We start from the raw sequence: 12,135 nt of genomic DNA on the forward strand, positions 1-12,135 counted from the left end.
TGTACGAGTTGTCGTGCAACTGTGGAACTCACCTGAGTCCGGATCGATGTCAAAAGCCGAGGAGACGCCGTCTCGGTGCATGATTCCATATCTGACATCGCCGTTGACGCCCGTGTCGGCGTCGTGGGCGTGGACGCGCAGCACGAACGTCCCCGGCGGCCGGTTCTCTAAGACGGCGGCGTTCAGACTGTAGTTGTGACACTGAGACCAGAGCGGGACATGTTTGAGAGTTTCTGCGATGACGTGAAGACGAGGATCAGACACAAGCGCTTTCACTCACCTCCTGGAAAACTGGTTTGTTGTTGTTGATGTCGTTGATTCCCACAACGACGTGGGCGGAGCTGCTAAGTGGGTGCGGTCCACCGGACGCGTTGTCGTCTGTGGCAGTGATGTTGAGGACGTACTGAAGTCCCCGCAGCCTGGGGGGGGGACTGCGCCGCAGCGTGATGATTCCTACAAACAAACAATCCCAGACTGTGAGCGCCCCCTGCTGCTGAGACTGTGAGCGCCCCCTGCTGCTGAGAACCAGCCCTTACTCCTACTGTCTCAATAAAAGCGATAATATTTTGCTTTTAAGAACAAAAATCATGTTTTGTAATAGTCAGTCTTTTTACCTCAATTCTTTCAAACACGTACAACTCCTATGTTGTATGTGTGTGTGTGTGTCTCCAAACACACACACACACATTATTATTCTAAAACAAGCATCTTTTTCTGTGCTCACAACCATGTCAAACACAGGGCAGCAAATAAACAAACAAATAAGCAGCTTTAGTGGAAAACACGAGGACACAAGGCTTTGTGACAAAGATGTGTGTGTGTGTGTGTGCGTGTGAGAGAGTGCCTGTGTGTGTGTGTGTGTGTGTGTTTGTGAGAGAGTGCCTGTGTGTGTGTGTGTGTGTGTGTGTGAGAGAGTGCCTGTGTGTGTGTGTGTGTGTGTGTGTGTGTGTGAGAGAGTGCCTGTGTGTGTGTGTGAGTGAGAGAGTGCCTGTGTGTGTGTGTGTGTGTGAGAGAGAGTGCCTGTGTGTGTGTGTGTGTGTGAGAGAGAGTGCCTGTGTGCGTGTCTAACATGCATAAATAAATCATGCGAATACACACATTTATAATGAATACAGTGTGTGTGTGTGGGGGTGTTCATGAGGACATGGGGACATAAGGACATTTTGTCTGGTGCTCACATCTTTAAAAGGTTAGTTCAGGTTTTAGACCTGGTTTAAGTGTTAGAACTAGGTTAAGGTCAAAGGTTAAAGTCAGAGAATGCATTGAGTCTATGAATGTGTGTGTGCGGGGTACAGAATGACGACAGTTTGAAGATATTAAAAAATAAAAAATCATCCGTAGTATTTTTGTGCAACTTTTCTGCTGCTCCTTCACCTTTGTGGTTGTCCAACAGGAAGTTGCGGTCCTCATTGCCGCCGGTGATGGCGTAGGAGACCATGTCGCCGTCCGGGTCGTTGGCATGGACGATGGCGACCAGCGTGTCTGGACCGGCGTCTTCGCTGAGGAAGGTCTTATAGCTGAGAGAGGACGAGGACAGAGACACGTGAGACACAAGGCTAACGCTAACGCTAACCACAGCTGCACGATACAGTAAAAAAAATTATTGTGAAAAATATGCAAATCGACAAAGAACAGAATAAATGTTATCTGCATATAAAAAGTTTTTACCTTTGTCATGTTGTGACAACGTTCAAATTAAAGGTCCAGTGTGTGAGAAACTGTGACATCTAGTGGTGAGAGTGTAGAATGCAACAGTATCTGATTATGTGTGGGTGAAGCATTCGTAAACTTCCAGGTTCACAACTCAAAACACAAACGTGACGGTGGCACATTCCCGTTTCAAGTCGGATATTTCCAACATGGAAACTCGGAGCAACCTTGCCAACCCTGACATTGGGAATTCCAAGATGGCCGCAACTCAAAAATCCTGCAGAGAGCACAGTTATTATGGTCTGGTAACGACGGTCAGCTCTGGCTGCTGTAGCAACATGGAAGCACAAGATGGTGGCGTTTCAAATAACCACGACTCTTTCCTGACCTACGTGTAAAAATCTTTTTACGTACTGGACCTTTACAGTGTTGCGATATTCGTAAAGTTCGCAGTGAGACGCGAGCAACCGCTTCAATCACTGACACGTGATGTATTTTAAGAAGTTTGCATATAGCATAGCAAAGTCCTCACTCACTGTCAGCCCCGCCCCCCCCCTCTCAACCCCGCCCTCTCTCTCTCTAAAGTCAACAACATTACATTTATGTGTCTGTGAAGAAGAAGAAGAAAAAGAAGAAAAACAATCAAACAGATAGAGAGAGAGCAGCAGAGGCGGTACTCGATCGTCCTTACACGCTCTGGGAGAAAACCGGCGCCTCGTCGTTGCTATTGGAGACCCGGATCCGGACGGAGGCGGTGCCAGTACGAGGGGGCGTGCCCGCGTCCACAGCAACCACCACAAACTCGTACATGTGATTGGGCCGCTCGTAGTCCAGGTGACGGGCCGGGCTGACCACGCCCCCTGACGTGATCGCAAAATCACCATCGTCCACAAAGTAGGAAAGATCGGAATTTACACCAGAGTCGCAATCACGAGCCACAACTGAGGAGGAGGAGGAAGATTTTTTATTATTTATTTACATTTCATCATGTTTTGTTATTTGTGTAAAGAACAAATATGTGGTTCATTCCAAAATAATGATCTACGGTTTTAATCCACTTTTTAATGAAGAAAAGTCATCAAAATGTAATCACATGTAATGAGAAAGTCATCACTACTATTACATTTGTAATTGTAACCAACCACATTTCCAAAGTAATTTTCCCAATACTGTGTGAGCGTGTGTCTGTGTGTGTGCGTGCGCATGTGTGTGCATGTGTGTGCGTGTGTGTTACCTTGCAGCAGTGAGCTTCCAGGTGTCATGTTCTCTGGAACATTCTCTCGGGTGTAAATGGACTGAAGAAACTCAGGCGTGCAGTCGTTCTCATCTGTAATGTGAACAACAACCTGCAGGGGGCGCCTCACTGTTATTGTAGATAAACCGTGTGTGTGTGTGTGTGTGTGTGTGTGTGTGTACCTCTGCCACGCTGCTCAGTCCAGTCTCAGATTCAGACGCTCTGACCTGCAGGCTGTGGATCTTGTGTCCGCTCTCGTAGTCTACAGCCCGGGTCAGGCTGAGAGTGCCGCCCTGCTGGTTGATGCTGAACAGATTCCCAGGATTCACCAGCAGCTGGTAAGAGACAGACTTCACCTGGAAGGAGTCAGCCTTCACCATGGCAACACTGAACACACACACGCATACACACAGGCACACAGAGACCTTCATGTCTTCATGTCTCATTAAACACTTAATATAAATCTCCTCCTGCAGTGACTCACGTTTGACCAGCAGGTGTGTTCTCTGCTACGTTCACCCTGTAGGTGGCGTTGGTGAACTGTGGGGGCCGGTAACCGGCCAGGACAGACACATAGGCCGACGCCCCTTTGCGCCCCTGTTGGTCGAGCGCTTGCACGCGCAGCAGGTACTCCTTACCAGGGGTCAGAGGTCGCCCCGTGGTCCTGACCTCACCGGAACGACGGTCCACCTCGAAGCAGTCGTCATCTGGAAAGACATCGCAACAATAACTGGCCCCGCCCACAACATGAGCAACACCTTCACAAAGCAAACATTCATAAACAACCACTTGCTGTGTTTTAGGGGCCGAGCCTTCATGACGGGGACAAAAGAAGGGGGAGGGGTTTATCTGGTGAATTTGAACATTTGTAATGAAGTGTTCAATATGAAGAAAACACACAGATATGTTACTAATGTTTCTAATGTTTCTAATGTTACAAATGTTACTAATGTTACAAATGTTACTAATGTTACAAATGTTTCTAATGTTACTAATGTTAAACATGTTACTAATGTCATCAATGTTACTAATGTTACTAATGTCATTAATGTTACTAATGTCATAAATGTTACAAATGTCATAAATGTTACTAATGTTACAAATGTTACTAATGTAACAAATATTACTAATGTTACTAATGTTACAAATGTTACTAATGTCACTAATGTTACTAATGTTACTAATGTCATAAATGTAACTAATGTCACTAATGATACAAATGTTACTAATGTTACTGTTACAAATGTTACAAATGTTACAAATGTTACTAATGTCACTAATGTTACAAATTTTACTAATGTTACAAATGTTACAAATGTTACTAATGTTACAAATGTTACTAATGTCACTGATGTTACACGTTTCTGATGTTACTAATGTTACAAATATTACTAATGTCACTAATGTTACAAATTTTACTAATGTTACAAATGTTACTAATGTTACAAATGTTACTAATGTCACTGATGTTACACGTTTCTAATGTTACTAATGTTACAAATATTACTAATGTCACTAATGTTACAAATGTTCTAATGTCACTAATGTTACAAATGTTACTAATGTCACAATGTTACTAATGTAACTAATGTTACTAATGTTACAAATGTTACTAATGTCACTAATGTTACAAATGTTACTAATGTTACAAATGTTACTAATGTTACAAATGTTTCTAATGTTACAAATATTACTAATGTCACAAATGTTACTAATGTTACAAATATTACTAATGTTACTAATGTTACAAATGTTACTAATGTTACTAATGGCACTAATGTTACAAATGTTACTAATGTTACAAATGTTACTAATGTTACAAATGTTACTATTGTTACAAATGTTTCTAATGTCACTAATGTTACACGTTACTAATGTTTCTAATGTTACTAATGTTACAAATATTACAAATGTTACAAATGTTACTAATGTTACAAATGTTACTAATGTCACTAATGTTACTAATGTTACAAATATTACAAATGTTACAAATGTTACTAATGTTACAAATGTTACTAATGTAACTAATGTTACAAATGTTACAAATGTTTCTGTTACAAATGTTTCTAATGTTACTAATGTTAGAAATATTACTAATGTTACTAATGTGACAAATATTACAAATGTTACTAATGTTACAAATGTTACTAATGTCACTAATGTTACTAATGTTACTAATGTCACTAATGTTACAAATGTTACAAATGTTTCTAATGTTACAAATGTTTCTAATGTTACTAATGTTAGAAATATTACTAATGTTACTAATGTTACAAATATTACAAATGTTACTAATGTTACAAATGTTACTAATGTCACTAATGTTACTAATGTTACTAATGTCACAATGTTACTAATGTAACTAATGTTACTAATGTTACAAATGTTTCTAATGTTACTAATGTTACAAATATTACTAATGTCACTAATGTTACAAATGTTACTAATGTTACTAATGTTACAAATGTTACTAATGTTACAAATGTTACAAATGTTACTAATGTCACTAATGTTACGAATGTCATAAATGTTACTAATGTTACAAATGTTACTAATGTCACTAATGTTACAAATGTCACTAATGTTACAAATGTTACTCATGTCATAAATGTTACTAATGTTACTTATGTCACTAATGTTACTAATGCTACAAATGTTACTAATGCTACAAATGTAACTAATGTTACTTAGTTTTTGGAAACACCTTGATGGTGCAGCTTGGACACATCCTCATTTATGAACGAATTGAATTGATGATGTTTCGGGTCTTGGATCATCAGACACCCTCGCCTGGGTGACCCAGCCGTTGTCCATGTATCGCCCCTCTTGATCCACAGCCAACTAGAGGCTTTATTTGCTGCCTTGCCGACGTTCTTGGTGGCTTTCCTCTCCTGTAACCCCCTGATTCCAAGGAGCCTGAATGTTCAGTGCAGGCTCTGCCCTGGAAATCCCCTGCAGCCAACCTCTATTGGCTCACAGCGGGCCCTCCAACATTCAGCCAGCAGGCCTCTACCAGCTCCAGGTACTTCTCCTTCTTCCGCTCGTAGGCCACCTCAATTCCCAGGGGACTGTTGGCTCCAGTAGCACCACTTGCCTCAAACTTTCAGATTAAGACCATCTGACCTGAGTGTTGTGCTGGTGATGTGCTCTGTGAACTTCAACTGCCTCCCAAGGTCCACCTTCAGCTGCGAGACAGGTCCTGAGGATAAAAGCCCAGATGAGACTTTTGGCTGAGACTGAGGTGTCCCTCCAGCCCTGATGAATGCGATGTTCAGCCTTACTGGGGGCTGATGTCTACTTTACTGGATTCCAGCGCAGATGGTATCAGCTACTGCCTTCAGCACCTGGTCATGGCGCCATCTGTACCTCCCCTCTCCCAGTGCAGCAGCTTAAGATGTGCTCCAACGACCCTCTTGCAGGGCCCAGTGGACATGATGGTGTTTCTGCTAGCCCCCAGCAATGCAAGTTTGATGGACTTGGGAGAATATCATACACAGACTGAATCAGGAACTTAAGTCTTGCTGGGTCTGACTTCTAAAGTTCTGACCAGGTGACCTTCCTAGTCAATGCATGGTCCCAATTGGTCCAAGCTCCTTGCTGGCACATGGCCACTGTTCTGCTACGGCGTTCCTCCTCCACTTCTGCCTGGACCTCAGCCTGGATCATCTGCCTCTTCTCTCTCCCCTGGGCTCTGTCGCAGTGTGGTGTTGTATGGCTGCCAAGCCCCGCTCGTCCAACTGCCACTGAGCCCAACAAAACTCCATGCCGCATACCTTGCCCGCCACTTCCTTCCAGTCCTGACCTCTATGCCTGCAAAGGAGACTTTGGTGTCGGATGAGTCTCTGTACAGTAACACCTCCCTGGCTCTTGTGACTTTGAATTCCTCTGTCAGGCCAGAGAAAGGAAGCTGCAGTTTGTTAGTATGCACATACAGGGCAATACAGCTCAGACTGAACTGGCTGATGTTTTGCTCTAAGGCCTCCACTGTTATTGGAACTTGGTACATCAACAATGGCCACAAAACTCTTGGCAGGATGCCATCTTGATATATCCAAGTTTTGAACTTCCCTGGCAGGCCTGACCTGTCCACTGCTGATAGCCAGGTGTTCAGCTCGGTGTGCATTGCTTGGATCGCTGCTGTGTCTCTCAGAGTAGCGTTGAAGATCTTCCCCAAGCTCTTCACAGGCTTCTCTGTCACCGATAGAATTTGGAGTCCGTCCATGTGGAAGCGGAATTTGGAGTCCGTCCATGTGGAAGCGGAATTTGTCCTCCACTTTCCCCTTCCTCAGAACAAGGGACCTGCATTTGGCTCACTTGAATTTCATTCTCGACCATGTTGCTAGCCTTTCCAGTCCTTTGAGGAGCCAGTGGCACCCTGGCACTGATGTCACTGTGACTGTCAGATTACATTACATTACATGTCATTTAGCAGAACTTGCAACCATTGCGACCATGATGTCTTTCGCACACAGGGTACCGGTCTTAACCACTGAGCCACTCCACTCCAGATCGTCCATAAAGGCTCCAATCGGCGGTTGGCGAAAGCCAGATCTGAACAGAGGCCCTCTGCATTCCACTTCCGCTGACAAGCATAGTCATCGCCAGAGCAAACAGCGTCACTTATATGGTACAACCAGTGATGATACCTTTTTCTAGGCAGTGCCAAGCAGATGTTGTTGCTCCAGAGGTGAATCTCATGCTGAAACGTTTGTAGTAGTCCTGTATGAGCTCTGTGACCTTCTGTGGTACATGGTGGGTTGGCAAGGCTTTTGTCACTAGTTTATGAGGGATCGATCCATAGGCGTTTGCCAGGTCAAGCCCGATGACTGACAAATCTCCTCGGTTTTCCCGTGCCTCTTGGATTAACTGGGTGACCACTCCGGTGTTACTAATGTTACAAATGCTTTGTAATGCTACAAATGTTAATAATGTTACTAATATTACAAATGTTGATAATGTTACTAATGTCACTAATGTTACAAATGTTACTAATGTGTTTTGGGGGTGAAGCTTTGGGTCACATTTTGTTAAAATTGTAGTTACTGCTGACCTGAATGTGGCCGGAGCCATCGGTCCACTCTCTGCCTTGACAAAAACATCTATTTTATTAAAACATGGTGTTTTCATGGGGGCGGAGCTTTGAGAAGAGAGCCAATGAGCTGGAGTTTTAAACCAATGTTAAATCACATGACGCAGGGAGGACGTAAGGAAGGAGGCATGAGAGTAGAGGAAAAAGGAGGGATGAAGAGGAGGAAGAATCCTCAGCTGTTGACCAGAGGGTGAAGACCCACATCCATCCAACCTGTCAATCATCTATTTATGGAGGGATTATTTATTTATTTATTTATTCATACTGCAGCCAGTTTAATTCTCTGATATCTATGTCACATGATCACGTCTGTATCTCACTGTTAGACAGAATCTGAAGTTTGTAAACCACTCACTCTCCCACACCAAACCTCATCGAGAAAATCAGTGATTATAACATCACAGCACACAGGAGTTGTTGATCCACTGCTGCCTCCATCACGAAGTTCAAATGTGACCACACGAGGCAGCAGAGGACCAGCAGCTCATATGTTCCCACAAGAGAAAATCACTGATTTAGAGAGAGACAGAGAGACAGAAAGACAGAGAGAGAGAGATAGAGAGAGACAGACAGAGAGACAGCAGGTTTAATTGTGTTCATTAACTAAGTCATGGATCCACGAACAGTTTAGCAACGACTGTGACGTCATTTAAATACGTTATTAACAAAAAGACACAGATCATTTATGATCATTTAACATCAGCTCAGTGAATAGTTCTTGCGTTCCGTCAGTTTAGTTTTTGCGTTCCGTCAGACACGGACGTAATTTGTAAAAGTGGGGGGGACATATCCCCTGTGTCCCCCCCACTTTTTCAAAAGGCCGTTTTGGTCCCCTGCACTTTTTACCGTCCAAAAACAATGTTACACTATAGTAAACAGACACGCGTCAAGCACTAGGACCAAGCAAAAAACGGCCGCTCAAGGTGAAGCCTGGCTGTTTCCCTTAGTTTAGACCCTCCCACAAGCTCCTCGATTGGCTCTGCCGTTTCTTGTGTGATTGGCCGTCCCTGCTGGCACTCCATCTTGCTTGCACACCGCCGGTCTGCTTGTCTGCGGTCAGGAGTTCTTGTTAATCTGCTACTGTAAATTGGGCGTTTGTTCTGCCTGGTTCACGTCAGCTAGAAGGATTGTAATATCAGAGGTTTCATTTACATCAACGTTTGAATCGGTGTTCATGTGCATATGTGCGTGTGTGCGTGTGTGTGTGTGTGTGTATGGATAGGTGCAGTCAGGATGTCTAAAAAAAGAAAAGTGGACATAAGAGACTTCTTTAGAAGTCCAAGTGTAAGTTACTCAAAGAAATGCATTACACCCATCCTGCAACACCTTCACTGGCTCCCAAAAAAACAGCATATCCACTTCAAGATCCTCATCATCAATTAAGCCTTTTTATTAAAAAAGGGAAATATACAATATATACAAATGGAATTTTATACATCCAAGTTTTTTCCTCTATAACCGTATCATTAAAAAAATTGATGATTGTTGCCCCACTACCTCACTGTTCATGCCATGCATCAATATATTTTTGCAATAGGAAACTAGAAGAGTTACTAGAAAACACAGTCAACTGAAAGATTAGTTTTATTAAAAATATTTGTGTGTCCCCCACTTCTGAAATCAAAATTACGTCCATGCCCTCAGATTAGTTTTTGCGTTCCGTCAGATTAGTTTTACGTTCCGTCAGATTAGTTTTTGCGTTTCATCAGATTAGTTTTTGCGTTTCCTTGTATTAGTTTTTGCGTTCCGTCGGATTAATTTTTGTGTTTCCTCAGATTAGTTTTTGCGTTCCCTTGTATTAGTTTTTGCGTTCCGTCAATTTAGTTTTTGCGTTCCGTCAGATTAGTTTTTGCGTTCCGTCTGATTAATTTTTGTGTTTCCTCAGATTAGTTTTTGCGTTCCCTTGTATTATTTTTTGCACTCCGTCAATTTAGTTTTTGCGTTCCGTCAGATTAGTTTTTGCGTTCCGTCAGATTAGTTTTTGCGTTCCGTCAGATTAGTTTTTGCGTTCCGTCAGATTAGTTTTTGCGCTTGTTCCCTCAGATTAGTTTTTGCATTCCATCAGATTAGTTTTTGCGTTCCCTTGTATTAGTTTTTGCGTTCCGTCAATTTAGTTTTTGCGTTTCCTCAGATTAGTTTTTGCGTTCCGTCAGATTAGTTTTTGCGTTCCGTCAGATTAGTTTTTGCGCTTGTTCCCTCAGATTAGTTTTTGCGTTCCGTCAGATTAGTTTTTGCGCTTGTTCCCTCAGATTAGTTTTTGCGTTCCCTCAGATCAAGACAAACATAATTTCTGCTGCTGAAGTTCTTTGGTGCTGAGGTGGGAGGAGCCAAAAGTGTGACTCAGCTCACATTATGTTATGAACAATCAAACAACACATCAACACTCACTGTCCAGTAGGAGAAACTGGGCGTGTCCCTGCGTTGCGTCTCGTTGCTGCGCCGACAGTCGGTACACCACAGTGCCGGGCATGGCGTCAGGACTGACAGCTCCCAGGTACGGAGAGGGAAACATGGTCCACTGAAGGTCAGCCTGACTGAGCATGCTCAGTGTCAACCTGCACAGGTACCAGTCATCAGCTGGAGACAGACAAAGAGAGTGAGAGAGAAAGAGAGTTTTAATTTCATTAAAGAAATGAAAGAAAATAAAGAGCTGACTGCTGACAGTCACACACTGTCAGTGAAAGCATGGCTGTCAGCAGAGACAAGGAACAACTGATTTTATCCACTTAACTGAAGACCTGTTTATTAAAATCTATGTTACTTTAAGTCTCCCCCCTGGGGGGGTGCTGACACTCTCCCGGGAGGGCGCGAGTAGGCTACAGGATGGGAAGGAAGAAAAAAATAAAAATAAAAAATTCCCCCCATGTCGAAATGCAAGTTGTTGGATTATTATAACAAACAAATAAATCATCCTCATGACGACTTTTTGGTACCAGGTACTATTTTAGTACCTGCTCCTGCGAGGTTCTAAGCTGCTCTGCTACTGTAGATCACTTAAAACTACTTAACAATCCTAAACACGTGTGTTAATCTCCAACAACTACCAGGGAAACCTCTATATTTAACAGGAGTCATTTAAAGTGGAGTGGCGTATTTAAGGACAGCGCCGCTGATCGCGCACGGCATCACAGACCGCTGTAGTCTGTGGAGTAGGAGGCTGTACTCCGGAGACGTGTGGACAGAAATCAAGCCGAACAGCGCCGAACTGTAGATGAGTTAAAACTACTTAACAATCCTAAAAACGTTGGTTAATCTCCAACAACTACAGAAGTCTGGTGTAAAGTCACTAGTCACTCATGTGTGTGTGTGTGTGTCGCGTATAAAACGAAGTCACCGCAGTTTCACTCAGCCGTGCAGTGATGACTCCGCCCATGTTAAGTAGGCAATTTTTTTTGTAGTTGAAATGCAAGAATTACTCCAAGAATTGAGGATCTTTGCAAGGCAAAGCAGGCTCAGGTCTCATATGAACATCGCCTACAAGCTTCTGTAAAAAATGCAGATGATATTCCTACTATTAGACCTCGTAATAATAACAATAATAAAGCATCAATTCATATCAAAGGTCTGGTGCCAATTCCCAATTATACCAATAGCCTAGTAATGATAATAGGCCTACTGATGATGATGATGATGATGATAATAATAATACTAATAATAATAAAGTATGTAACCTCATATAATTATATAGCAAAAGCCTAGTAATGATAATAGGCCTACTACTACTCATAATAATAATGCCTGCAAGCTCACATTAGAAGTCTGGTGCTACTGCCAATTATAACAATAGCCCAGTAATGATAATAGTAGGCCTACTACCACTCATAATAATAATAATATTATGGGCCTAAAAAGAATTGCCTAGCCTATGGCTATCTATCTATCTATCTATCTATCTATCTATCTATCTATCTATCTATCTATCTATCTATCTATCTATCCATCCATCCATCCATCCATCCATCCAAGGGGTGGTGTAGTGGGGGTGGCGCCGGGAAGGGGAGGAGGGGCCCCAACTGCAGTGAACCAGCTTTGGGGGGGCCCAGCTTGCAAAAGGTTGAGAATCCCTGCAATAAGACAATACAGAGACATATCCGACAGGATGACCGGTGCTATCATAAGAGGAGGGAAGAGACATAGGGAGGGAGGAGGAAAAAAAGAGCAG

General features: G+C 42.8%; 1 protein-coding gene across 1 annotated transcript in view; it reads right to left on the reverse strand.

Moving 5' to 3' along the window:
• The window catches only part of si:dkey-22o22.2 (neural-cadherin), an 83,189-nt gene that overhangs the window by 44,575 nt on the left and 26,479 nt on the right, over positions 1–12,135 (reverse strand). The window contains exons 2-9 of the mRNA XM_058648281.1: positions 10,362–10,550; positions 3,369–3,591; positions 3,067–3,271; positions 2,885–2,996; positions 2,342–2,591; positions 1,375–1,517; positions 281–453; positions 33–201 (exon numbers count right to left, since the gene is read on the reverse strand). Of these exons, the coding sequence (XP_058504264.1) occupies positions 33–201; positions 281–453; positions 1,375–1,517; positions 2,342–2,591; positions 2,885–2,996; positions 3,067–3,271; positions 3,369–3,591; positions 10,362–10,550 (1,464 nt within the window). The remainder of the gene's footprint in view (positions 1–32; positions 202–280; positions 454–1,374; positions 1,518–2,341; positions 2,592–2,884; positions 2,997–3,066; positions 3,272–3,368; positions 3,592–10,361; positions 10,551–12,135) is intronic.

Source organism: Solea solea, chromosome 13, assembly GCF_958295425.1.
Source record: "Solea solea chromosome 13, fSolSol10.1, whole genome shotgun sequence".
In the NCBI taxonomy this organism is placed as follows: domain Eukaryota; kingdom Metazoa; phylum Chordata; class Actinopteri; order Pleuronectiformes; family Soleidae; genus Solea; species Solea solea.